Raw genomic sequence first — 27,672 nt, 5'->3', positions numbered from 1 at the left:
GCAGCCCTCGCTTCTACTATCTGAAAGAAACACGTTAGTTAGATTCCTCACCTTAGAATATCCCCAGGCGTCAGACTGGATCCGGAAGATTTTTCGTCAGCAATACCCCTTGCGCGTCGCTAGGCGTCGTCTGCGGCTCCGCGTCCGTCGTCGTGCGCCGGAATGACGTCGTCGGAGTACTTAGACGCCGCCCTCGCGCGCTGACGTCAGTTCTTCTTTTTTCCGCGCCAGTAAGTGCAGATCCGGGAGAGCTACCCCTTTTAGTCTTTTTTGACTACGTTTTTTGATCCTTTTTGATCTTGTCTCGACTCCGGTGCCGGTAGGATGCCTGTTTTCAAAGCCTGTGCTGACTGCAACCGCTTGATGTCGGTTACGGATCATCACCGCCGGTGCCTTTACTGTTTGGGCCTCGACCACGACGCGGAGTCGTGTTCGGACTGCAAGGCCCTGACCTCGAAGGCTAGACGGGAGCGGTCCCGTAAGCTCCTCGAGCTTCGCCACTCGGCTCCGCGCCCCTCTCGATCCCGGTCCAGGAGGAGGTCCAAGGATCGGTCGCGGAGCCGCAGCCGACGTCATCATCGCTCGTCTGGCTCCAAGTCTTCGGGTAAGTCGAAGCACTCCAAGAAGTCCAAGAGGCGACACCGCTCTTCGGACTCCCCTCGCCGGTCGCGCGACTCGGCCGAGGGTCAGGGTGGTTCCACCCCCGCGGCTCCAGCGGAGCCGCAGGCGCCGCGCAAGTCCCCATACTTGCCGGTCCCTGGGACTGACGCGACGCCGGCGGAAGTCAGTGCCTTCCTCTCGGCCATGAGGAGCCTGGCTCCGCCATCGACGCCCGCTGGCGCGCCTTCGGGCCCCGCGGACCCGACTGGGCAACCTTGCATGCCGGCGGCTCCGGCCCCGGCGCAGTCGCCGGCCTCGACGCCGCAGGTTCCCGAGGGACTCATCCCCGAGTCCACGCCGACGCCGGTCGACCTCTTCACGCCTCCTCCGCCGGCGACACCGGTTCCACCTCCGACGCCGGCTCCGCTCGGCGTCGAGCCCCAGTTCAGCCCCGCTCCGGATCCGGCGCCGATGGACGCCGCGTACGGCGCCATTAGAGACACATTATGTCTATCGTCCGGCTCCGATCCTTCCTCCTGTTTACCAGGAATCGGATGACGGGGGCGAATGGGAGGGGTCCGAGGATCCTATGGCCGTTCAGGCTCCGCTGTCACAGGGCTGGGCAGATGAACTGGGGGAGGCCAGTGGTCTGGATACCTCACCAGACACTGGATTCATCTCTCCTCCGACTGTGGCTTCGGAGGAGGGTGCTGCTTTCTCTGTGGTGCTGCGCAAGGCGGCCGCAGCCCTTGGGCTTGAGCTGCCTGCCGTGGCTGTGAGGACTAACGTCCTCACTGAGGTACTTCAGTCTGCAGCAAGCTCCACTGAGCCTCTGCTGCAATTCAAGGAGGCCCTCATTGACGTTCTGCAGGGCACCTGGTCCAAGCCCTCCACAGTTCCTCCTGTGGACAGGAAAGTCGCCAGGCGCCACCGCCCTGCTCCGGGCGACCCCAGTTTTCTGTCCCAACACCCCACCCCGAGAGCCTGGTTATCCAGGCTTCTACCTTCCAATCCTCCTTCCCGACCGCTCCGCCGGACCGGGATTCCAAGAGACTGGAACAGTTTGGCAAAAAGCTGTTCTCCTCCCTTAGTTTGGGTCTGCGGTCCTTGAACACCGCCTGTCTTTTGGACCGTTATTCCTACTCTCTGTGGGATACGGTGGAGGAGGTGCTGCCCCTGTGCCCGGAGGAGGCCCAGACACGACTTACCCAGGCTCTGGCCATTGGGAGGGATGCAGCACGACATGCAATCAGATGTGGGCTTGACACTACGGACTCGCTGGGTAGGGCGATTTCTACCACGGTGGCGCTTAGACGTCACGCCTGGCTGCGGTCCACGTCCTTTTCGGGAGATGTCCAGAGCACTCTCATGGACATGCCCTTTGATGGCTGTGAGAAGTTGGCCTGATGTATGATGTCACTAGTTCTAGTGTACACCTTATATCAGTCCAAACAACCCTTATGGTGATTGGTTGTAAAGTCAACCTTATAGACCAGCTATCCTAGTGGTAGCATGGACAAGAGCAGTCTTAGGCTAAACTCTGAATGGCATGTGAAGCCAGCTGTGATACCATATATAATCCCTTGAATACCAAATGAAAGGACACCACAACAGATATATATATAAAATAAAGTGTATTTATTCTAGTCAAACCCTCAGCACTCTTTATGAGATTAGAGGTAAGTACAACACAGCCTTATTTAAGCATACATTAAGTCACACAGGTAAGTAATACAGTTAGGCCCTAGGGGCCACGCAAACCATATACTAAAGAAGTGGTATAAGGACCACTGTCACGGAAATAGGATAGGCCTAGGGAATCGCTGGGGCTACACTACACTAGCAACAGTTAGGGAGTGGGAGGCCCACGGGATTCGGGTGCAGAGTGGAAACACTCACGCGTAATGCGTAAAAGTCATTAGAATTACTAGCAGTTAGAAATTAACAGTTTAAGGACACTTCTGAAGCAGCTAGAGAGTCGAGACTCCGAAACTAGACCCTAGGATAGTCACTACCCTTGTGAGCACCGAAGTACCCAAGTTACCTAGCCCACGGACTGCGGGTGCATAGGTGTGAACTTGCGTCGGGTTTCGTCGTGGACTTCTATGGATGCCTGAAGGAAAGTTGCTGACAGGCAGTCAGTGACGAGTGTCCGGTGGATCCCAAGGCTGGGATCAAGAAGAGAGGATACCTGCAAGCAGAAGGGACAGAGTCAAGGTCACTAGCCAGTGACCACGTGGAACCAGGAAGGAACCAGGCGATGTCGTGAACATTGCAGGTGAAGGTGAAGCTTGTCGCTGCAGCCACGGGGACCAGGAGACGTCGAGGACGACCAGGACCAGGAGGCGAGCTGTCCCACGAAGGCTCTTGCTGTCGGCGGCGGCGAAGTTGAACTAGGACTCACCAAGCCTTGGCAAGCGGAACCCACGAAGAACGGAGGTCTTGCTTCTGGTGCAGACCAGGAAGGTCTGGGGTGCTTCTCTTTTGCAAGGAAGCGGGAGCCAGTCTGGAGGAGCCAAACCAGCAGTGAAGATTTCTGGATGCGTCGTCACAAAGGCCACTAGCCAACGGGCAAGCAACCGGACAGACGCGGCAAGCAGGACAATGCAGAAGGGCCCCACGCAGGACTCGTGGAGTGTGGGGGGCTGATCTTCGGTGCAGATGGTGCTTGGGGTTGGGGCTTCTCAATCCCCGGTGCACAACTTCAAGGGTGCCTCAGAAGCTGCGCTGGAAGATACTCGCCACTTTTCCCAGGTAGCCGGTCCCACGTCTCTCGTCGCCTCCACGGATCTCAGCTCGTCTGTGGATGTGGATCAGGGTCGGAGAAGTCTGGAAGTCAAGGCTCTGGTCGGGCTCTGCAGTCGGTCCCTCGTAGAACTTCAGCAAAGCAAAGGGTAGTCTCTTGATGGTGCCTGTTTGCACAGGGTAGCCACTCCTTGGCCACACAAGGGAGATTCTTCAGTCTTCTTCTTTCGTCGAATGTCGAAGGTCCAGAGTTTCTGTTCAAGTTGCAGGTTCAGGATAATCTAATCTCCTGGGGCCCAGCTACCACTCTTATCCAAATCTGGGGGGCTGGGTTACCTGCTAGGTCACGCCTTATGGGTGGGACCTGGGAGGGGGGTGGTAACACCCCCTTCCCTTTGTCCAGTTTCGCGCCAGGACTGGGGCTGGAGTGCCCCAGCACCGGTTTGAACTGGACTATGCATGAGACACCTTGTGTGCCCCAGGCATGTCTCATTCCTTTCAGCCCTCCCTGCCCCAATACACTAAAGTCTGTCTGGGGAGGTGCTAGCACCTCCCCAAGCAGGAAACCTATTGTCCAAGCCTCCCTTGCCGGGATCACTCCCAGCAGCAGGAGGTCAGACTCGTGTCTGTGGCAGCAGCATCCATTTTGTGATGCTGAGGCTTTGGTTAGAGTTAAACAGCAAAGTAGGATTTTAACATGTCTCTCCCTCTAGAAGGGAGGAATAATATCCTCATCGCCAGAAATGGTATGGGGGTATTATTCCAAAGTGTTAGACACCTTACACGACATGTTTTGATAAAGCCAAACCATAGTTACCATAACCGTTTAAGATTATAAGGCACTTTAAGAGTATATGGTAGGCTATATCATAGAACAGCTATAAGGACATAGTTCCGAAAGCTGCAGACAGGCTCAGCTCATGCTAGAGCACCATCTCACATGTTACCAAGCACTCTGCCTCCAGGATTGTTAAGGTCTGCCATAGGAGTGACTTATAGGTTACCAGGTGTCCCTTTTAAGGGTAGATATAGGTACACTATATCTAAGCAAGGGGTGATTACACAACCTTGCCCCAGCTGAGTGATCAGCCAGTTGTGTCTGATTGGAAGGCCAGACCAGGGGTGGCATAATACACGCTGCAGCCCCTGGGAGGCCTAGGGTACACCTATGCCCAGGGTACCTAGGGTACACTGTACAGGGTCCAATAAGGTGATCCTTACCAATTGGTTATGTACCTAGGGTACATGGAGTCCATTTTAAAGAGAGAGCAGACAGCCTGAGACCCTGAATGGCAAGATCTCAGGCCAACTAAGTCGAAAAACCAGCTAGACACTAGGCAAAAAGTTTGGGGTAACCATAGTCAGATATCCACCTTCCTACAATGGCACTCTCCACGAGGAAGTTTCGGCCCTCTTGGCCAAGGGGGCTGTCGAGCGCGTTTCGAGCCCAGAAGTAGGTCGTGGTTGTTATTCCCACTACTTTCTGGTTCCCAAGAAGGGCAAAGGGGGCCTACGCCCTATCTTGGACCTCCGGAACGTCAATACCTTCCTCCGGAAGGAAAGGTTCAAAATGTTAACTTTGGCTCAGGTTCTAGCTGCCCTAGACCCTGGAGACTGGATGGTAGCGTTGGACTTGCAGGACGCATATTTCCACATGCCCGTCCTGCCGGCCCACCGGCGTTACCTGCGGTTCACGGTGGGTCAAGAGCACTTTCAGTTTACCGTGCTCCCCTTCGGCCTTACCAGTGCCCCTCGGGTGTTCACGAAAGTGATGGCGGTGGTCGCACCTCATCTGCGCAGATCAGGGGTTCCAGTCTTCCCCTATCTCGATGACTGGTTGTTGAAGGCGGGCTCACCCCAGGCAGTCATCTCCCACCTCCAGACTACGGCGGATCTCCTGCATTTGCTGGGGTTTTCCATCAACGTGCCGAAGTCACACCTGAGTCCCTCTCAGAAGCTCCTCTTCATCGGAGCGGTTCTCGATTCGGCGCAGTTCCGGGTCTATCGGCCGGAACAGCGGGTCCGGGAAATTCAGGCCCTGATTCCCATCTTTCGGCCTCTATCCTGGGTTTCGGTCAGGCTAGTGTTGCGGCTTCTGGGGCTGATGGCCTCCTGCATCCTACTAGTGCATCACGCCAGGCGGCGCATGCGGGCTCTGCAGTGGGACCTGAAGTTTTCAGTGGGCCCAGCATCACGGCAACCTGTCCGACCATGTCTTGATCTCGGAGGGCACTGCACAGCAGTTGCAGTGGTGGCTCACGTACCGCGATTGGGTCACGGGCAAGAGCCTCTCCCTTCCCCAACCGGAGCATGTCGTGGTGACGGATGCGTCCCTCCTAGGATGGGGTGGCCATTTGGGAGAGGCGGAGATCAGAGGCCTCTGGTCTCCGGCGGAGTCTCGCCTCCACATCAACCTGTTGGAGTTGAGAGCGATCCGACTTGCACTGAAAGCCTTCCTTCCCTCTGTCAGGGGAAGTGTCGTGCAGGTGTTCACGGACGGGGGAAGGGGGAAAGGACAAAAATAATAAAATGAGGAGGGAACTGCCAAAGGGCTGACAGGTCTAACAGTGGTGGTTTATCTACATCTGTGATTTCACAGGGTAGTTTGAAGAGTGTGTTGTTGTTTTTTAACACAGTGACTGTTGCTTTTGGACAAGGTTCTTGTTTTTTTAATAGAATTACGGTGTCTTGTGAATTTGGGACCACTCTAGCATACATATTTGGTGAAGAGTGGTTTAGAAGAAGGAAAAAGAAAAATAATACTTCTTAGTCCCACACACAGTTTTAACGATTCACCGCAGGTAGCAGATTGGGTCTAGTTTGTTGTTCCAAACTGTGACACTCCTGATTTCTTCGCTGACGTCTGGCACGGCATATCGTCTCTTGGTCCTGCTGTTCTTCTTTGGGGGGGGGGGGGGGCGATTTCAATGTCACCCTGCCTGCCGCTCTGGACCGTTTCGGTTCCAATCTCTCCCACCCGCGCGCGGCCTCACTTCTTAATTCCATTCTACTGGACAACTTTCTATACGACACGTGGCGCCACTTTCACCCCGTGGCACGCGAGGGCACATGTGTCACGGGCTCTCAAGGATGTTAGTCCCGGCTGGATTTATGGATCACCTTCCCTGACGCACTGGTCTGGATGACCTCAGTGGACCACATGGCATGCACTCTTTCAGACCATGCTCCCGTCTGTTTATCGCTCCGGTTCCCCCACTCTCCCTGCCAAGCTTTCACATGACACCCTCGAACGCACTTCGTGATACGGTATTCTATGATGAAATACGGACCGCAATTTTGAACTCAATGAGGGGTCGGTGGACTTCCCGTCCATGCTCTGGGAAGGCTTTAAGGTGGTCATTCGCGGGGTATGTATTTCCAAGTAAGCTGGCGTTCTGCGCTCCATTCGTGGTACACTAGAGAAAATTGAGAGGGAGATCAAACTGTTGGATGCCTCTTATGCCCAGCGCCCAGGAGCGGACATGCTCGCCCGGATAGGCGAAAAGCTTACTGCTTTTTCCGACGAGGCAGACAGGGAACTGGTTTTTCTCGCAAGAGGCGAGGGCGCGTCGATTTGGCGAAGGTGACCGCCCCAATAAAACTCTTGCTAATCTCCTTAGTCGGCCTCGCGCGGCATCATATATCACCGCCTTGCAAGCTGGTGGGCCGTCTCGCACCACCTCTCCTGAAGATGTCAAAGCGCGCTTCTGTGCTTTCTACACCCAACTCTATACAGCCGGCTCGGTCCCGTCCCGCTATGTTCTCGACCAATACTTTGACACTCGAACTCCTCTGGCTCGGAAATGCACATTGGGAATATTTGGACGAGCCCTTCTCTAAGGAGATTTACGCTGCCATAAACAGTATGCCAGGTGACAAGGCTCCTGGCTCTGATGGCCTACCAGCATCTTTTTACAAGGCATTCGCCCCTCTACTAGGTCCACATCTTGCAGCTATGTATAATGAATCCTTTGAATCGGGTCAATTCCCCATCATTTCGCGAGGCACTTTTGACATTGCTTCTCAAGCCGGATAAGCCGCCTGAGCTAAAGGATTCTTATCGACCCCTTTCACTCATTAACACGGATAATAAAATCTTTGCCAATCTGCTTGCCTCCCGCCTACTCCCACTCATTCCCCGCCCAGACCAATCCGGTTTCATTCCCGGCCGTGCACCTCTCATAACCTTCGGACCATCTTCTCCGTCCTGCATCAGATCAACCCGGCACTTCCAGCAGTGGCTGCCCTGCTCGATGCCACTAAGGCTTTCGATACCCTGGAGTGCCCTTTTTTATTCTAACTTCTCCCTCGTCGGGGCTTTAGTCAGATCTTTATATGCAAGCTGCTACTATTATATACACTTTCCACCACTCACCTACGTATTAACGGCCAGATCTCCGAACCCATTTCTATCGGGCGTGGCACCTGACAGGGTTGCCCACTGTCCCCCATGCTGTTTGCTATAGCTATGGAGCCCCTTGCGGCTCGACTCCAGCAGCATCATACTCAGAGGGGCATCAGCTTCGCGGCGCGTGCTTTATTAGTCTCCATGTATGCGGATTATATCACCGTTTGTTTGTCACCCACAGGAGAATCTCAGTCCTCTTGTCCGTGAAGTGATATGCTTTGGTGGCTATTCCGGTATCCAGGTTAACTGGAACAAATCTGTATTATTTCCTCTTACGGATCTCACAACCCCTTTTGATTCGGACTATCCTTTTGTGTGGGCCTTGGAGCCAACGAGATATCTGGGTGTTTGGTTGAGCAGGGATGTAGATGAGCTCTGGAGGGCCTCCTTCGGCCGCGCGGTTGATTGGTTTGAGTCCAAGATCCCACTCTGGAACCGACTGCCGCTATCCCTGGCTGGGCGCATAGCGATCGCAAAGATGGTGGTGCTCCCAAAATTTTAATATCTTTTTGTCAACAACCCATCCCTCTCACCACTCATTTTTTTCCACAGGATCCGCTCACTGCTAATTAGTCTGGTTTGGGCGGGGCGACAACCGAGGATAGCTTATGAAACTCTGACCCTTCCAATGTCGTGTGGCGGGCTGGGAGCCCCGGATTTTAACCTCTATGCTCTAAGCACCCAGGCCAGTTTTCTTCATTTCTGGCTCCACCCTACTCCATTCCAACCACATGTGGCGGTGGAGGCCGACCTTGCAACGCTGTGGCTGCTCACAACTGCACTCTTCGCCCTGGCGAAGCTTCTACGTACTGAGATCGATACGGTTGAGACCTTGCGCTGGGCCTGGGATGGCATTCGGAAGATTTCAGGCTTGGATTTGCTCTCGGCAGACGCCATGCCCTTCGCCCGCCATCTCGCTTTCCCCTCGCTCCAATCGTAGGGGATGGCTAAACATGCTGCTCGCCTTGGCCTCCTCCCAATTTCGGATCTGTACCCTGGGGAGACCTTTTTCTCGCTTGCTCCCGATGCTGACCCCATGGACACACTGGGACACTGGGACATTTCCTAGATAAAAGGTAAGTAAAACAGTTGTTCTGAAAGAAAAATGCTACTTACCAGTGTGCATCTGTGCTTGGCATGTAGAGCTGTAGAGTTGTATACTTAGCATAAATCGCCATCTGGTGTTGGGCCCGGATGGTTGCACCTTGTTTTTGTCGAAGAAGCCTCCTTATGGTGATAGTGCATATGGGCATTGACTCCATCTTCAGATTGTCTTTCGCCATAAAGGGTGATGATGGAGTTCGGAAAAGAATAGAAAAGCATGTCCATGTGATGTATCTAAGTTAGATAATACTGCAACAGATAAAGGTAACCGGGGAGGTTGGTGAGCGTATACAACTCTGCAGCTCTGCATACCAAGAACAGATGCATACTGGTAGGTAGCATTTTCCGTTCGAGGGATATGAGCTGTAGATTGTTTACTTTAGCATAGCCTATAAATCAGTTTTCTCCCTAGCAGTGGCAACCTGTATCTGTTGCAGTAGTTTGAAAAAGTGTTCTTAATACAGCCTGGCCCACAGTAGCTTGTTGCTTTGCTTGCACATCTACACAATAGTGTTTACTGAAAATATGTGGTGTAGACCAAGTTGCTGCTTTGCAGAGGTCATCTAGGGGAATGTTCCCTTAAAATGCCATAGAAGCCCCTAGTTTGCGTGTGGAATGAGCTCTAGGGGGAATAGTTAATGTGCGTTTAGATTTGAGGTAGCATATTTGAATGCAGTTAACAATCCACCTTGCAATTCCTGTTTTTGAAATGGGATTGCCCTTGTGAGGTAGGGCGAAAGCGACAAAAAGTTGTTTGGTGTTGGACCCGGCCTCGTAGAATGGCCCTCCGTGCCCCCGCATCACCGAAACCTAGTGCCTGCAGCCCCAGCCCGCGGCCCAGCCGACCTTTCCCACCAGGACCCCTGCACCAACCCCGGACATCCCCGTCCATGGCCTCTCTCCTTTCGGCCACCCCGGGCCCGCGTGCCCACTCCCTGCAACAAGATGGCCGCCCGGCTCCAGCGCGACCCGGGCCTCGAGGCGCCACTCCGGCTGGAGGACATCCCGCTTCCAGGGGATGAGAGAGGGAGGAGCAGTTTCTATCGCACCTCTGAACTCCCCTGGGACGATGGGTTTCGATCGGCCCTCCGGCCTCCCTGCGAGCTGGCTCCGTGCCTGCTGGGTGTCTGGGACTCCTCCCGACCCGGCCCTGAAAGGATCAAAAGACAATAGCAGGAAACCCCGACAAGCGGCCCCCAGGTGACAAGACCCCTGCCTGCGCAGACTCCGGACATCAAAGCGGGGTCGACCTATAACAAGGGGTGCTCTGAGACTGTCCGGCAGATTCGACGCTGGAACAACGAGAGCCTGCTGACGTGGTCGCGGCTCCTGGAACTGGAACCCACCTGAGCCCTGCTGAGTGACTCGCGGCTCCCTGAAGATCGTAAGACCTCCGAACTTGTACCTGAGCCCTGCTGAGTGACTCGCGGCTCCCTGAAGATCGTAAGACCTCCGAACTTGTACCTGAGCCCTGCTGAGTGACTCGCGGCTCCCTGAAGATCGTAAGACCTCCGAACTTGTACCTGAGCCCTGCTGAGTGACTCGCGGCTCCCTGAAGATCGTAAGACCTCCGAACTTGTACCTGAGCCCTGCTGAGTGACTCGCGGCTCCCCCAGACTCTCACGGTCCCGCCGGACCCCGACTCCGACCACGTATCTCCCAGCTCGAGGATTGTGAGCTGTGCGCCGGATACGTCCCTGCTTTGAACCGTTACCAGAGACAGTCCCGCTACCCCCTACCTTTCCGAGACTCTTGAGCCCGTGCTCATCTTGTACATATTTGCAGTGATACCTATTGTGATAAAGCTTGTTTCTGAGAATACCCAGTGTGGTCTCTCTGTGTCGTGTGGTGCCAGAAGTACGATCCTAGCTGCGAGATTCCTCCCCCTGGGGAATCTCTCGCCAGTGCCCGGCTACAATACAATACGGGTGGGACTCAGGGAAATCAGGACCCCTTTCCGGGCCCCTCTGAGGTCGCCGTCTAACATTGGTGGCAGCGGTGGGATTCGGGCCCATCACCTAGAGATCGTACAGTGAACAACGGACGCACGACCAACAAAGATGGCAGAAGGAAGCACCATGAGCTCCGCAGAAACCAACGCTAACAGAGTGTTCCAGGTGGAGCATCTGGAAGAATACACACACAAAGAGCTAAAACAATTTTGCAAAGAACTTAAAATAGCTACCACTGGCCTCAACACTAAGGAAGACTTGCAGAAAGCACTGAAAACTTGGGTGGAGACCGGGGCATCCCGCCCGGAAGGCACGGGGGAGCGCCCCGACGAAGCCGAACCCCCTCCAAGTGAAAGCAGCGACAATCAGGTGCAAGGCATTGTACCAGACGGGGGCCTATCCCCGGGAGAACTCGCGGACAGAGAGAGAAGCCGCAGTCATGAACTCGAGTTAGCCAAACTCAAAATCGAGGGCGAATTGAAGTTAGCGGAGAAAAAGCTAGCGGTAGAGCAAATGCGCGTACAAGGCGAACTGGAAGAAAAGAAGCTCCAACGGGAGCACGAAGGAAGGAAGCTCCAACTAGAGCACGAACGCAGCTTAAAAGAACTCGAGCTCAAGGCCCGAAATGAGGACGGGAGGCCCTCGGGGAACCGAGAGACGGCCCCCCCAGCGGAACAGAAGGTCCACATCCCCAAGGATGTGGTCAAAGAATATTATAAAAACGATGACATTCAGCAATGGTTTCGGGCCTACGAGGTCGCCATGACCTCCCATCGGATCCCACAGAAGGACTGGGGGGCGGGGTTGTGGGGGCGGTTTCTGAGCGAAGGAAGGGACACCCTGCTCGACCTACCCCTCTCCCTGCAGACCTCCTACAGCCACATGAAAGAGGCTCTCCTCACAAGATACGGCCTCACCCCAGAAATGTACCGCCAACGGTTCCGGGACTGCAGGAAGATCCCGGGCACCACCTGGGTGGAGTATGTAAACTTTTTTAGTCGGGCCTTCGATGGGTGGGTCAAGGGCAGCAAGGTCACCACCCTTGCCGAACTCACTGACCTCATGTTATGGGAACATCTGGCTGCGAACTGCTTCGTAGAACTACGTCAACATCTGCTGGATAGCAAGCTCACAGATCCCCGGAAGCTGGCTGTGGAGGCCGACCGCTGGACCAACACCCGGGTCTCCCGGGGGATGGTAGGAGAGTACCCCCGAACCAGTCAGGGACCACCCCGCCAGAGAGGGGGAGGGAACCAGGGAGGGCCGAGAGAGTCCCAGCCTAGCCCCCCGAAGACACCACCTCCACCTTTCCCGGCGCCCCCCCCCACCAGTAACAGGGCCCCCTGGGAGACGAGGACACCGGGTGACCGTCACCTGTTTTCGTTGCCAGAAACCCGGGCACTACGCCAATGACCCAGAGTGCCCCATGGCCACCCAAGTCACCCCTGCGAGACAGATAGCCAACGTAGCCCTAGGGGAGGAGGTTGAGGAAGCCGAGGAGTGGGAACCCGCCGCTATGGCCCTAGTATCCCTGGGAGATAGGGAAATGATCCCTGGTAGCCTCCTACCGTCCAACACACAGAAATATGGGCAGCTCGTCAAGATCAATGGCCACCAGGTAGAGGCCCTGCGGGACACCGGGGCTAGTATCACCGGTGTCCTCAGGCACCTAGTTCCCGAGGAGCAGATCCTCCCCAATGTCTTTTGCCCCGTAATCTCTGCAGACAATAGGGAAAGTTTGTGTCAGGTAGCCCTGGTGCCATTTGAGTGGGGAGGGGTGATAGGTAAACTCAAGGTGGCCGCAAGAACATCCCAGCCGGTCGACTGCCTCTTAGGGAACGACCTGGAGAGTTCTCCCTGGAAGCACGTAGAGCGCAAGGCCCACCTAGGAATGATGGGACTCCCCGAGTGGGTGTGTGCCACCACCCGATCTATGACAGCCCGACTCGCTCCCCGGAGAGAAGTCGAGAGCACCCCGGTCGAAGAAGCCCGTACCGTCCCCGCCGAGGGTCCTCCCGTTCCCCCATCGGAAGGGTCCGTCGCCAGCGACGAACCCGCACCATCCGACCCCGCCCCGGTCCCCGAGTTGGGGGATCTACCCGAGTTGGCCCATTGGCGCCACGAGGGCGGGCCCACCCGGGATGAATTTTGCCGGGAGCAAGCCACCTGTCCTTCCCTGGTCGGGCTGCGGCGCCAGGCCGAGGGCCAAGCCGCAGGTGACCAGACCGGAACGCACCGAATCTATTGGGAAAATAACATCCTGTATAGTGAACAGAAATCAGTGGAGCTGGGATCCGGACGGGTACTGGTGGTACCCCTCCGCTTCCGGGATTTCCTCCTGGGCTTAGCCCACGATGTCCCCCTCGCCGGCCACCTGGGTCAGGACAAGACCTACAGCCGTCTCGTGACCCATTTTTATTGGCCTAAGATGAAAGCAGCGGTAGAGGCACACTGCAAGTCCTGCCCCACGTGCCAAGCCAGTGGGAAGAGTGGGGGGAAGCGCAAGGCTCCCCTCCAACCCTTCCCGGTCGTCAGTACCCCCTTCGAACGAGTCGGAATCGACATCGTGGGGCCACTGGACCCCCCCACCTCCCAAGGTCACCGTTTCATCTTGGTCCTAGTAGACCACGCCACCCGCTATCCAGAGGCTATTCCCCTGCGCACCATTACAGCCCCCGTGGTGGGCCGGGCCCTGATGGGGATCTTTTCCAGGGTGGGTTTCCCCCGCGAGGTCGTGAGCGATCGCGGCACTAATTTTATATCAAGGTATATGACGTCCCTGTGGCAACAATGTGGGGTGTCCTATAAGTTCACCACCCCGTACCATCCCCAAGGGAACGGCCTAGTAGAGAGGTTTAATAGGACTTTGAAAGGGATGATCGCTGGCCTAGAAGAGCCCCTCCGGCGTAAGTGGGACGTCCTGCTCCCCTGCCTCTTGTTCGCTTACCGGGAGGTCCCCCAGAAGTCCTTAGGGTTCAGCCCGTTTGAATTACTCTATGGGCACCCCGTCCGAGGTCCCCTCAGTTTGGTTAAGGAAGGGTGGGAGGCAGCACCCCAGACCACCCCCCGAGATGTGTTCCAATATGTCCTGGCCCTCCGGAACCAGACCAGGAGGTTCCGAGAACTGGCCGAGGCCAACTTGGAGGCGAGTCAAGAAGAAATGAAGCGCTGGTACGACCAGAATGCTACTCTGGTCGAGTTCCAGCCGGGCCAGCAGGTGTGGGTCATGGCCCCTGTGAAGCCTGGCGCTCTCCAGGACCGATGGACTGGGCCCTACAAAGTGGTTGAGAGGAAGAGCCAAGTCACCTACTTGGTGGACGTCCAGTCGCCTCGGGATCCCCTCCGGGTCCTGCACGTGAACCGCCTCAAGCCTCACTTCGTGCGGACAGAACTGAGCCTCCTGCTGGCCACCGATGACGGGGCCGAAGATGAGTCGGATCCCCTCCCGGACCTCCTGTGTGTCAAGGAGCAGGATGGCTCCGTGGAGGGAGTGAACCTCTCCCCAGCCCTCACTGCCCAGCAACAAGCGGACTGCCGCCAGCTCCTCAGACAATTTTCTGACCTCTTCTCCCTGACCCCCCGGGTCACCAACTGGTGTGTTCACGATGTGGACACCGGGGACAGCCCGCCGGTGAGACACCGAGCCTACCGGGTTCCTGACCGGGTCCGGTCCTGTATTCAAGCCGAAGTCTCGAAAATGTTGACCCTGGGGGTGATCGAGCCCTCTGACAGTCCCTGGGCCAGCCCCGTGGTCCTGGTTCCGAAGGCAGCAGCCCCCGGTGTCTACCCCGAGCTCCGGTTCTGCGTGGATTACCGGGGGCTCAATGACGTTACCCGAGCCGATGCCCACCCTATTCCACGAGCCGACGAGCTCATTGACCGACTAGGGGCCGCCCGGTTCCTCAGCACTTTCGACCTCACCTGCGGCTACTGGCAGATTGCGCTCACCGAAGGGGCCAAGGAGAGGTCTGCTTTCTCCACCCCCGACGGGCACTACCGCTTCCGCGTGATGCCCTTCGGGATGAAAAATGCCCCGGCCACTTTCCAGAGACTGGTAAATAGGGTCCTGGCCGGGCTAGAACAGTTCAGCGCGGCCTATCTGGACGACATCGCTGTCTTCAGTTCAGAGTGGAGTGAGCACCTCCAGCACCTCCGGAGAGTGCTAACCGCCCTGCGCCAGGCAGGCCTCACCATAAAAGCCAGCAAGTGCCAGATCGGGCAAGGATCCGTAGCCTACCTGGGGCACCAAGTCGGGAGTGGCTAGGTCGCTCCTCTACAGCCAAAAATCGACGCCATCCTGGCCTGGGACCCACCCATCACCCAAACGGAAGTCCGAGCCTTTCTGGGACTCACGGGCTACTACCGCCGATTCATTCAGGGGTATGGCAGCCTGGTCGGCCCTCTCACGGAACTCACGTCTAAAAAACAGCCAAAGAAGGTGCAATGGACGGCTGCCTGCCAGGAAGCTTTCGATGCTCTAAAAAAGGCCATGTGCACGGCCCCCGTCCTCCAGGCTCCCGACTACACCAAGGAGTTCATAGTCCAGACCGATGCCTCCGAGCATGGCATTGGGGCCGTCCTGTCCCAAGTGAATGATCAAGGCCTCGACCAGCCCGTCGCCTTCCTCAGTCGGCGGCTGCTACCCCGAGAACAGAAGTGGAGCACCATAGAGCGCGAAGCCTTTGCCGTGGTCTGGGCACTCAAAAAACTACGACCCTACCTGTTCGGCACTCATTTCAGGGTCCAAACTGACCATCGGCCCTTGCGATGGCTCATGCAGATGCGAGGAGAAAACCCCAAGCTACTGCGGTGGTCAATCTCCCTCCAGGGAATGGACTTCACCGTAGAACACCGCCCTGGTACGGACCACGCCAACGCTGACGGCCTCTCCCGGTTCTTCCGCCTCAGCGAAGAGAACCCCCCACGGTGATGGGCAGTTCTCTCCGGCTTTCAGCTGGGGGGGGGACGCGTGTTGGACCCGGCCTCGTAGAATGGCCCTCCGTGCCCCCGCACCACCGAAACCTAGTGCCTGCAGCCCCAGCCCACGGCCCAGCCGACCTTTCCCACCAGGACCCCTGCACCAACCCCGGACATCCCCGTCCATGGCCTCTCTCCTTTCGGCCACCCCGGGCCCGCGTGCCCACTCCCTGCAACAAGATGGCCGCCCGGCTCCAGCGCGACCCGGGCCTCGAGGCGCCACTCCGGCTGGAGGACATCCCGCTTCCAGGGGATGAGAGAGGGAGGAGCAGTTTCTATCGCACCTCTGAACTCCCCTGGGACGATGGGTTTCGATCGGCCCTCCGGCCTCCCTGCGAGCTGGCTCCGTGCCTGCTGGGTGTCTGGGACTCCTCCCGACCCGGCCCTGAAAGGATCAAAAGACAATAGCAGGAAACCCCGACAAGCGGCCCCCAGGTGACAAGACCCCTGCCTGCGCAGACTCCGGACATCAAAGCGGGGTCGACCTATAACAAGGGGTGCTCTGAGACTGTCCGGCAGATTCGACGCTGGAACAACGAGAGCCTGCTGACGTGGTCGCGGCTCCTGGAACTGGAACCCACCTGAGCCCTGCTGAGTGACTCGCGGCTCCCTGAAGATCGTAAGACCTCCGAACTTGTACCTGAGCCCTGCTGAGTGACTCACGGCTCCCTGAAGATCGTAAGACCTCCGAACTTGTACCTGAGCCCTGCTGAGTGACTCGCGGCTCCCTGAAGATCGTAAGACCTCCGAACTTGTACCTGAGCCCTGCTGAGTGACTCGCGGCTCCCTGAAGATCGTAAGACCTCCGAACTTGTACCTGAGCCCTGCTGAGTGACTCGCGGCTCCCCCAGACTCTCACGGTCCCGCCGGACCCCGACTCCGACCACGTATCTCCCAGCTCGAGGATTGTGAGCTGTGCGCCGGATACGTCCCTGCTTTGAACCGTTACCAGAGACAGTCCCGCTACCCCCTACCTTTCCGAGACTCTTGAGCCCGTGCTCATCTTGTACATATTTGCAGTGATACCTATTGTGATAAAGCTTGTTTCTGAGAATACCCAGTGTGGTCTCTCTGTGTCGTGTGGTGCCAGAAGTACGATCCTAGCTGCGAGATTCCTCCCCCTGGGGAATCTCTCGCCAGTGCCCGGCTACAATACAATACGGGTGGGACTCAGGGAAATCCGGGTGGGACTCAGGGAAATCAGGACCCCTTTCCGGGCCCCTCTGAGGTCGCCGTCTAACATTTGGTCTTTCTAAAACTTTTAGTTGTTTAACTGTAGTAGAGTATGGCTCTTTTAACGTCTAACGTGTGGAGAGCGCGTTCTGCTACTGAGTTTGGTTGAAGGAAATATACTGGAAGTTCAACCGACTGATTAATGTGGAAGGCAGATACCACTTTAGGTAGAAATTTTGGATTAGGCCTGAGAACCACTTTACTATGGTGTACTTGTAGAAATGGTTCTTGTATGGTTAATGCCTGTAGTTCACTAACTCTTCTAAGTAATGTGATAGCTACGAGGAAAGCTACTTTCCAAGTAAGGTACTATAACTCGCATCTGTGCAGAGGTTCAAATGGGGGACCCATGAGTCTGGTAAGGACTATTGAGATTCCATATTGCAGAAGGTGGAACTCTCGGTGGAATTATTCTTTTAAGTCCTTTCATAAACGCTTTAATAGCGGGTACGCGAAACAACGATAAATATCTGTTTTGAAGGTAAGCAGCAAGATGTAACAGTATAGATGTATATGCTAGGTTACATTGTTGTAGATGCAGAAGATAACAGGTAATATTTTGGATGGAAGCATCTAGCGGATCGATTTTGTTATTTGTGAAATAAATGACAAAATCGCTTCCATTTTGCAGCATAGCATGCTCTAGTAGTAGGACGTCTAGCCTCTTTAATGTTCCTGCAGTCTGGCGGGAGATTAAGGTAGCCAAACTCTAAGACTTCAGGAGCCAGATCGCAAGATTTAGTTGATTGGGATCTGGTTGCCTTATCTCTCCATGGTTCTGAGTGAGGAATTTGGGGGAGAGGTGGAGTTTTTGATGAGGCACTACTGAAAGTTCCAACAGGGTTGTGAACCATGGTTGGCGTGCCCATGTTGGAGCAACTAGGATCATTGTGAGGAAGTGTTGTTTGAGCTTCAGAACCAGTAACGGAATGAGCGGGAAAGACGGAAAAGCGTATGCAAATCTGCCTGACCAGTTCGTCCATAGTGCATTGCCTTTGGACAATGGGTGTGGATATCTGGAGGCGAAGTTTGGGCATTTTGATGTGTGGCGAACAGATCTATGTCTGGATGACCCCACATGTGAAAGAATGGAAGAAGAACTTGAGGATGAAGTTCCCATTTGTGGATCTGCTGTGTTCAACGATTGAGTAGATCCGCGATCTGATTGTGTAGTCCTGGTAAATGTTCTGTGAGGAGGTACATGTTTTGAGGTATGGCACATCTTCATATGCTTTGCACTAGTCGTGAAAGCTGAAGAGTGGGTTCTCTCCCCCCCCCACCCCCCCACCCCTTTTGTATGTAATACATTACGGTCATGTCTTTACGGATCAAGACAGCTTTGCCTAGTAGCAAAAGTTGAAAAGACTTTGGTGCTAGAAAGATTGCCGGTAACTCCAGGTGATTTATGTGGAGTTGTTTTTGTTGATAGGCCCAAATACCCTGAATGGTTTGGTATTGGAGATGAGCTCCCCAGCTGGTGAGCATCTGTTAGCACTATCTGTGGAACCGGGTCGAGGAACGGCAGCCCTTTGGATAGGTTTGGTGTGTTCCACCACTGCAGAGAGCGATGTGTGTGGCTATCCACCAACACCAGATTTGTTAACTGACCCTGAGCTTGGTCCACTGATGTGCTAAACATTCTTGTAGAGGACGCATTTGAAGTCTTGCATAGGGAACGATGAGGATGCAAGAGGCCATCATCCCTATTAGCTGCATAAAGACTCAAGCTGGAAAGGGAGTGTTGAGGTTGGAATTTCGATATGAGAGCTTGCATGCTGCCTATCCTGACTGGATTGGGGTATGCAAGGGCTTTTGAGGTACCTATTGTGGCACCTAGATACTGAATGATGTGAGAGGGTTGAAGGTGTGACTTGAGTAAGTTTATTGTGAATCCCAAGTCGTGGGGTTGCTGGATTGTTCTGTGTGTATTGTGTACACACTGTGTGTGTGTGTGACTTGACTTTTATGAGCCAGACGTCGAGATAAGGAAACACGTGAATGTGTTGTCTGCGCAAATGAGATGCGACTACTGCGAGACATTTGGTGAAGACTCGGGTTGCTGTGGTCACTCCGAATGGGAGGACTTTGATTTGGTAGTGCTGTCTGTCCACTACAAATCGTAGATATTTTCTGTGAGCGGGGTGAATGGGAATATGAACGTAGGCGTTCTTGAGGTCTAGAGTGGCAACGGAAATCGCCTTGTTGGAGCAGTGGGAGCATCTGTTGGATAGTGATCATGTGGAAGTGGTCCGACTGTATATAGAGATTTAACGTTCGGAGGTCTATTATTGGTCTGAGAGTACCGTCTTTCTTTGGGATTAGAAAGTAAAGGGAGTAACCCCCTGTTCCCTGATGAGGTAAGGGAACTGGTTCTATTACGTGTTTTTGTAATAAGGAGAGAACCACTTGTTTTAACAGTATCAGATGTTCTGTGGACATCGGACGTTGTTTGGGGATATGACTGGGGGAGTTGAAGTGAGTTCTAGGCAGTAACCATGCTGGATAATTTGTCTTACCCACTTGTCTGTGGTGATGGAATTCCAGACAGGTAGGAACTGTGATAGTTTTCCCCCGACTGGAGTGGAATGGGGGGGGATGAGGTTTTGTCCGTCCCAATAAATTTAGAGGCGCCCCTATAAAAGGAGCAACGAAAGAAACCTCTTCTGGTTGTTGCTTGTAGGGCTCCCATGGACTCAGCAGTTTCTGAGTCCTTCTTCATTATTTCCAAAGATGTGTCTACAGTGGGTCCAAATAGGTGTTCTTGATCAAAGGGTTGATTAAGAATTGTGGACTGAACATCTTATTTAAACCCAGATATGAGTAGCCATGCGTGTCTGCATAGTAGAAAGATTGTGTTAACTGCAGGCAACGCTGTGCATCAAGAGCACACTTTATAGAAGTGTTTGTGATCAATTTTCCCTCTTGTATGAAGTCATTAGCCTTATACTGATCGGGAAGAAGTTGTACAAGCTTTTCAAGTTCATTGTAATGAGCCCTATCATACATGGCCAGTAAAGCTTGGGTATTGGCAATGCGCCAGTGGTTTGCTGCTTGCGAGGCAATGAGTTTGCCAGATGCGGCCAGTAATCCTTATCTGGAGGTGGGGCATCCCCTGATGTTTGGGAATTTGCACGTTTACGTGCATTTGACACAACCAATGAATCTAGAGGGAGCTGTGATTTAATATAAGCCGAGTCGTTGGGAGCTGGCTTATACTTTTTCTCGATCCTGGGGTTAAGAACTCCAGCCCTGACGGGTTCTTTAAAAATGTCAGGTGAATGTTTGAGGATACTCTTTAACATAGGTAGAATGCTTGTTGATTTTTGTAACTGTGTGAAAGTGTCTAACAAAAAATGTTCTTCCTGTGGGTCTGAATGTAATTCTACCCCATGATATTGTGCAGCTCTATTTATGAGCTGTGCAAAGCCTATGTTGTCGTCGGGGGGGATGGCCTAGATGGGAAGGAGTCTGGAACGGGGAGATCTGGTACATCTGGTGGGTTGTCCTAATCCTACCAAGGATCAGGAGGTGGGAGAGTAGTGTCGTCATCATTATCCTCTTGTGGGTTTTCATCCCCACCCCCAAGGTGATAATCATCATCATCTTGTGGTGTAGGTGGATATGGAAGCACTGGAGAGCGTGCTGGAGAAAGTGGTGTAGTGGGGATGTTTGGAGGAGAGAAAGGCCTGGCTGGAGAAGTTCCCATGTTCTTTAAGGGTATTTTGGGTTCTTCTGGAGAGTTCATATGTCTCTTTTTTGATCGAATTGTTTTGATTTTACCAGTTTGAGGGTCAATATGAAGGATGTTTTTATTTAGGGTCCACGGGATCTGGTTGAAATAGGTCTTCTAATCCAGTATCCCTGTTCGGTACCCACATTTTGGTTGTTTTGGCCTTTATTTCGAAGCTTTAGGCGGGATCCTAGTGTTTTTTTGCTTTGGAGGAGCTGTGAAGTCAGAGGACTTTTTCGGCTCCGGGGATTTGTGATCTTTTTTCGGCTCCGAGGATTTGTCGTGTTTTTTCAGCTCCGTAGATATGCTCTTTTTCGGCTCAGAAGATTTGTGGTCTTTTTTCGGCTCCGAGGGTTTATCCGGATGGTGTTTTCTTCAGCACAGCTCTTAGTGGTTCTTCTTGTCTGAGGAGGCAAGGTTCAGGGTTGCCACTAAATTTAGGGACATTTCAGGTAGTTAAAGGTTGGGACAAAGGGGTCCCTTCCCTGGGGTTGGCAGAACCCCTAAACCCACTTTTTCCCTCCCGGTGTTAGACGAAAATATTTTATGTTCTGCCTACACATTAAATGAGTTCAATAAGTTGCACTCCAGATAAATATGGCATACTGACTACTGAAAGCGAACGAGGTTTCTCTGGGAAAAGGTTCTTAAGGGGTGGGGGTTTGGAATATTCGTATGGCTGCTCCCTCCATGCACTTGTCCTGTTTAAGATGGAAGATCGCCATTCTGCTATTACAAGTGTGTGTCAAATGCTTCCAGTTTTGATCATGGACAGTGACAAATGAAAAAGTGTATCTTAACTTTCCAGTTGGATATATTGCATTAAGTACCATACGCAGAATACATTTCATAAGCAGTATCAGTGAAGCAAACAGTAAAGTACAAAACAACATTTCAAGATATTTATTAGTGTATAATTACAAAAAATATATCGCAACCAATTATGAGGATTCCACAAACAAACAGTAAAGGCATTTTGAGACCAGAGAGCATCCAAAAACATCTATTTTCAGTTTTAAAAAGGGCGACATAAATACAAATGAACAGCTTTACATGACCTAGGAAACAGAAAATGGGTGAGAACCCATGGAGTATTTATTTGGACTGAATAAAGAGCAAATGGACATAAAGTTGTGGCAGCCATTTTCAGGTTAACAATCCCTCCCCAAAAACGTCCGTCGGCCTATGTTTGCTGATTAGTACAAAGCATGTTTTTCTGATCGTATCCAACAGTTAAAAGCTGCATAGGTTGTGTAGTGGAGTACAGCTTTCTTTACAGAAGGATGGTGAAAGATGGTATAAAATCTTGACCAAAACAGAACATTGTTTTAATATTCACCAGCTACTGCCTGCACTTCAAGGTTTCCACCAACCTGAAAAACAATTAAAATATTAATATTATTTTGGCAACTTTTACCTGATAAAGCAATCAACTGATGCAGAATAACAAAATCACATGCTCCTTCATGTTTTATTCAATTTCTTTTAGTAGTCTGAGCTCCTAGATCTATTGTCGAATTTCCTGAACTCTCTTATGAAACAGAAATTAAAGGATAATCTTTTACTTCTTCCTCTCTAAACTCATCTGCCTAGGAGTCGATTCAAAGGTTGAGGGTCAGGAAAACCCACAGGATAGAATACTATTGTCAACACTCACATTAAGAAATTTGTGAGCAGACGACAAGATCCATTACTCGTAACCTTTTGTTAGTAAAAAAAAAAAAAAAAAGCCTTTTCTGAAGACAACATAATGTCTCGATAGTAGATGTGGTATGTTTACAATTTGCTGCAAGGGAATTATCAGGGAATAAGACAAGCAACCCTCTGGAAAGGATTTAACTTAAATGTATTTTAATTTATGGAAAGATAAACGGGGCACGTTGTTAGCGGTTTCCTGACCTACTTGCGAGTGGTAAATCCTGCCTCCCCATCACAGGAGGAGTTAAAGGTATTTGCAGTGACTAATGCTTGCTGAAGAACCCTAGTGCCGAACTGAGAAGAAATAGAAAACCCCAGAAGACCACTCAGCCTTCAAAACAGCATTCACTGGACACCAGCACCTCATTAGAACAAAGAAAGAGGCTCTACAAGAAAGGATTAATGCCAACGCACTCAATAGCAAAGAACTCTTCACCGTGGTCAAAGAATTAGCCAAACCCAGCACAGAAACAGCAGACACCCCACCCTCCCAAGACCGCTGCAACAACCTAGGCACCTTCCTCAACCACAAGATAAAAGGAGATGCAACTTTAACAGCCTCAATACCAAAGGCCCTCCCATTGCACCAGACACTGGACCCCAGCAGACCCTGCTCAGCTGGACCTCCCCCTCACCACTGACACCCTCAAGATCATGAAGAGCATCAACTCCGGAAAACCCTCGGACCCTGTCTGTACCACATCTTCAACAGCTCCATTGCCCCCAAACTCAGCTGCCCCATCAACTGCTCCATCAACTCCGCCACCGTCCCGGAAGACTGGAAACAAGCAGAAATCATCTGCTGACCAGACGGACCTCAAGAATTTCAGACCATTCCCAGCCAAGGTCATAGAGAAGGCCATTAACAGCCAACTTTCCAAGTTCATCAACGCGTACCACTCCTTGGACATCTCCCAATCCGGCTCCCGTAGCAACCACAGCACAGAGACCGCCCTACTAGCTTCCACAGATGACGTCCGCACCCTCCTCGACTGTGGCGAAACTGAGCTCATCCTCCTGGACCTCTCAGCCGCCTTCACTACTGTTTCCCACTGCACCCTATGCACAACACTCCACGACGCTGGCATCTGCGATAAGGCCCTTGAATGGATCCACTCCTTCCTCACCAGCCGAACACATAGTCAGACTACAACCATTCCAATCTGAACCCATGCAGATCATCTGTGGAGTGCCTCAGGGCTCCTCCCTGAGCCCCACTCTCTTCAACATCTACATTGCCTGCTTGCAGCCATCGTCAGGAACCACGGACTCAACAGTCTCCTACGCAGACAACACTCAGCAGATTCTCTCCCTCGTCAACAAACCCACAGTCGCCAAGAACAACTTCGCCACCTGGATGAATGACAGTTGCCTCAAGCTCAACTCAAAGACCAAAATCCTCATCCTGGGCTCCACCCCTCAAACTGGTGGTCTGCAGCACTTTAAATCCCCCTGGCCCCCACAGACCACGCACAAAACCTCAACAGCATCCTGGACTCCTTGCTCACTATAAAATACCAGATCAACATCATCTCCCTAACCATGCTTCCACACATTGCGCCTGCTCCACAAGATCGTCAAGTGGATACCCTCCGAGTCCAGAAAGATGGTCACCCATGTACTCATCAGTAGCAGACTCAACTTATGGCAACGCACTCTACGCCGACATCACCAAGAAGCTCCTCAAGAAACTGCAGAACATTCAGAACGCTTCCGCAAGACTCATTCTTAACATCCCCTGCCACAGCCACATCACTAGCCACCTGAGAGACCTCCACTGGCTCCTAGTCAACAAAAGAATCACCTTGAAGCTTCTCACACACACCTACAAAGTCCTACAGGACGCAGGACCTGCATCCCTCAACCACTGCCTCACATTCCACGCACCCACCAGATATCTCTGTTCTGCCCAGCTGCCCCTGGCCATTGACCCATGCATTTGCAAGACCATGGCCGGAGGAAGATCATTCTCCTACCTCACAGCAAAGACCTGGAACACCCTGCCTCTCCAACTCAGGCAATCACTGTCACTGCCTCAATTCAGTAAGGACATGAAGACCTTGCTCTTTGACTGAACCACAGTGCCTTCGATGGATCAACAGTCCCTCCCATACCCCCAGTGCCTTGAGACCCTTACGGGTGAGTAGTCGCGCTCTAAAAGACACTTGATTGATTACTTCATTTTTCTTTTGTGAACATTTTTATTGAACATTTGGCATATATCAATAGACATGTAATACAATACTAAGCAATCAATGGCATACATCATTAATAATCCGGGTTCGTGCAGATATGGCATGACGTTATGTACAAGAACAACAGTTTTATCCACCCTTCCTCGCCCCTTGGATGTGATTCAATGTGGCAGGCCCTGTCTCACCATTCGGTATAGTCGCTATCGTCCGATACCTGCTCAGGTGGGGGAGGTTTGCAACTATCGCCCCGATAATGATTCCACTTGCCCCAAATTCTTGTCCATTTCTTGGGGCAGCCTCTGTGGATGTAGACAGATTTCTCGGTCACCATTGTGTGGTCCATGTCACGACACCACTGCTGAAGCGTCGGGGACTGTTCCGAACCCCAACGCTGTGCTATGTTACGTTTGGCTAATGTCATCCCTAATGTTACCCAGTCTTGGTCTGCACGAGTCAAGTTTGTGGGGTCCCAGATGTTAAGAAGGCAGCATTTTTGGAGTGAGTGGGATCGGGACATTGGTGACTTGGGACATCGTGCGTAGAACAGAGGTCCAGAAAGGAGCGACCCGCGGACAGTCCCAGAGTGTGTGCCAGAAAGTACCTTCATCACCACATTGTCAGAGGCAGAATGGAGTGTCCGCCTTACCTATCCTGTGTAATAGAGTTCTTGTGTAATAAATGTGGTGCAGGACTTTTAATTGGAGTAACGTAAGGGTGGAGGGTATCGCCACCTCCCTCGCGGACATCAGGCCAGTTTGACAGTCCTCCTCATCAAGTTCACCCACATTTGCCTCCCACCTCCTTTTCAGGGCCACTGTCGGATCCTGTTGATGGTTTATTATTTTCCGATAGGTCAGGGAAATGGCTTTCGTCTGGAGGTGGTCAGTGAGTAATCGGTCCTCTAAAGGGGAGGACTCAGGTAACTGTGTGCCCGCCGGGTTCGCTGCCTGTAAGGCATGTCGTATTTGGGCATATCGATAAGTTTCGGTTTGCACAAGCTTATATGTGTTTTGCAGCAGAGTAAATGACAACCCCACCCTTCTGCCATAGGTCCCCAAACTTGGAGATCTCTGAGGTCCCACTTGTGGAATCCCTTAGTGTTTCTCAGTTTCCTAAGTTGTCTGGTGTCCCACAGGAGGTGTCGCCTGTGTAAAAGTCCCCTCCCACCTCAACACTCTCTGTGCCTCATGCCAGATTTGCAGTGTATGGGCCGTGGGGCCCGTGTAATATAGTTTTTTAGTGTTGTTATATAGCGCTCCCATTATCCCCTCAGCGTCAAGGAGGTGGTGATCCATGCAGAACGTGGGTTCATCCTGCAGTACATGTAGCCACTGATTTATTGCAGTGAGTTGTGATGCCCAATAATAAGTCCGTATATGCGGGAGAACATTGCCGCCATCATACCACCCCTTAACCAGCTTATTCATGGCGATGCGAAGTGTCACGCCGTCCCAGAGGAGGTTGGTTAGTTCAGAATTTATCAGAGTAAAAAAGGAGAGGGGAATATGAAAGGGGGTATTTTCTAGGACACACAAAAATCTGGGCAGTGCCATCATTTTAAAGAGCGCCTCTCTGCCGAGTAGTACAAGTGGGAGAGAACGCCAGTGCTTCACATCTCGGCAGAAGCGGGCCAGGGGTTCCATGAGGTTTTCGGCTGTGAAGTGTGCTATCTGAGGGGTTATATATATGCAGAGGTACATGAAACCCCGTTCCGCTATCTGGTTATCACAGTTTTGCGGTAGTTTTGGGGGGGGCCGTGGAAGATATAAAGCAGCGATTTCGACCAATTAATGGTGAAGCCAGAGGCTCTGCCATAGGCCACACAGATGTCCAGAAGGCAATTTAGCGATTGGGCGGGAGACGCCATATAGAGTAAGATATCGTCTGCATATAGTGATATGCGGTCTTCCCGTCCCATCGTCCACTTGAGCCCTCTGATGACAGGGTCTTGACGGATCCACGCCACCAATGGCTCCAGCACTATTGCGAACAATAGAGGGGAAAGTGGGCACCCCTGTCTCGTACCTTTACCCATTGGGAAGTCCTTCGAAGTGCGGCCGTTCGCCATGACATGTGCCATAGGTTTATTATAGAGAAGATGTACCCAGTCACAGAACTTGGGGCCGAATCCCAGGTGCAGGAGCACTGCAAAGAGGAAGGGCCAGTCCATCATGTCAAATGCCATGCGGGCATACAATGAGAGGATGGCTGCATCCTCGGCAATAGTGGGGCTGCGAGCTATGATCCCCTGGAGCCTACGGAGATTCAGGGCCGTGTTACGGTGGGGCATGAAGCCGATTGATCCGGATGGATCAATGTGGTGAGGTATGGTTGGAGGCGCAGCGCTAGGGCCTTGGCCAGTATTTTTGCCTCGGCATTCATGAGGGAGATTGGTCTGTAGGATGCACAGTCTTGCGGCGGCTTACCTGCCTTGTGAATCTGAGAGAAACACGGTAGTTAGATTCCTCACCTTAGAATATTCCCAGGCGTCAGGCTGGATCCGGAAAGATTTTTTATCAGCAATACCCCTTGCGCATCGCTAGGCGTCGCCTGCGGCTCCGCGTCCGTCGTCGGCGTCGTTGTTCTGCGTCGGGATGATGTCGGGAGTACTTAGACGCCGCCCTCACGCGCTGACGTCAGTTCTTTTTTCCACGCCAGATAGCGCCGATCCGGGAAGAGTTTACCCCTTAGTCATTTTTTGACTAAACTTTGACTCTTTTTGGTCTACTTGTCGACTCGACTCTGGTGCCGGTAGGATGCCTGGGTTTAAAGCCTGTGACTCTTGTCACCGACTGATGTCGGTGACGGACCACCATCGCCGGTGCCTTTACTGCCTGGGGGCCGACCACGATGCAGAGTCGTGCCTCGACTGTCAGGCCTTGACCTCGAAGGCTAGGCGGGAGCGGTCCCGTAAGCTTCTCGAGCTCTGGCACTCGGCTCCGCGCCGTTCACGGTCCCGGTCCAGGAGGTGGTCGAAGGACCGGTCGCAGAGCCACAGCCACCATCACCGATCGTCTGGTTCGAAGTCTT

At 52.9% G+C, this 27,672-nt stretch overlaps 1 protein-coding gene across 2 annotated transcripts in view; it reads right to left on the bottom strand.

The window, feature by feature from the left end:
* Nucleotides 1-21,637: 21,637 nt before the first annotated feature.
* Nucleotides 21,638-27,672, bottom strand: part of ARL1 (ARF like GTPase 1) — a 197,768-nt gene continuing 191,733 nt past the window's right edge. For both annotated transcript variants that reach the window (XM_085653316.1, XM_085653317.1), the window contains one exon: nucleotides 21,638-22,122. In XM_085653316.1, the coding sequence (XP_085509442.1) occupies nucleotides 22,092-22,122 (31 nt within the window). In that variant the 3' untranslated portion in view covers nucleotides 21,638-22,091. The remainder of the gene's footprint in view (nucleotides 22,123-27,672) is intronic.

Source organism: Triturus cristatus, chromosome 4_1, assembly GCF_964204655.1.
Source record: "Triturus cristatus chromosome 4_1, aTriCri1.1, whole genome shotgun sequence".
Lineage (NCBI taxonomy): Eukaryota > Metazoa > Chordata > Amphibia > Caudata > Salamandridae > Triturus > Triturus cristatus.
The sequence above is the reverse complement of the archived record's forward strand: the minus strand, read 5'-3'. Positions and strand labels throughout refer to the sequence as shown.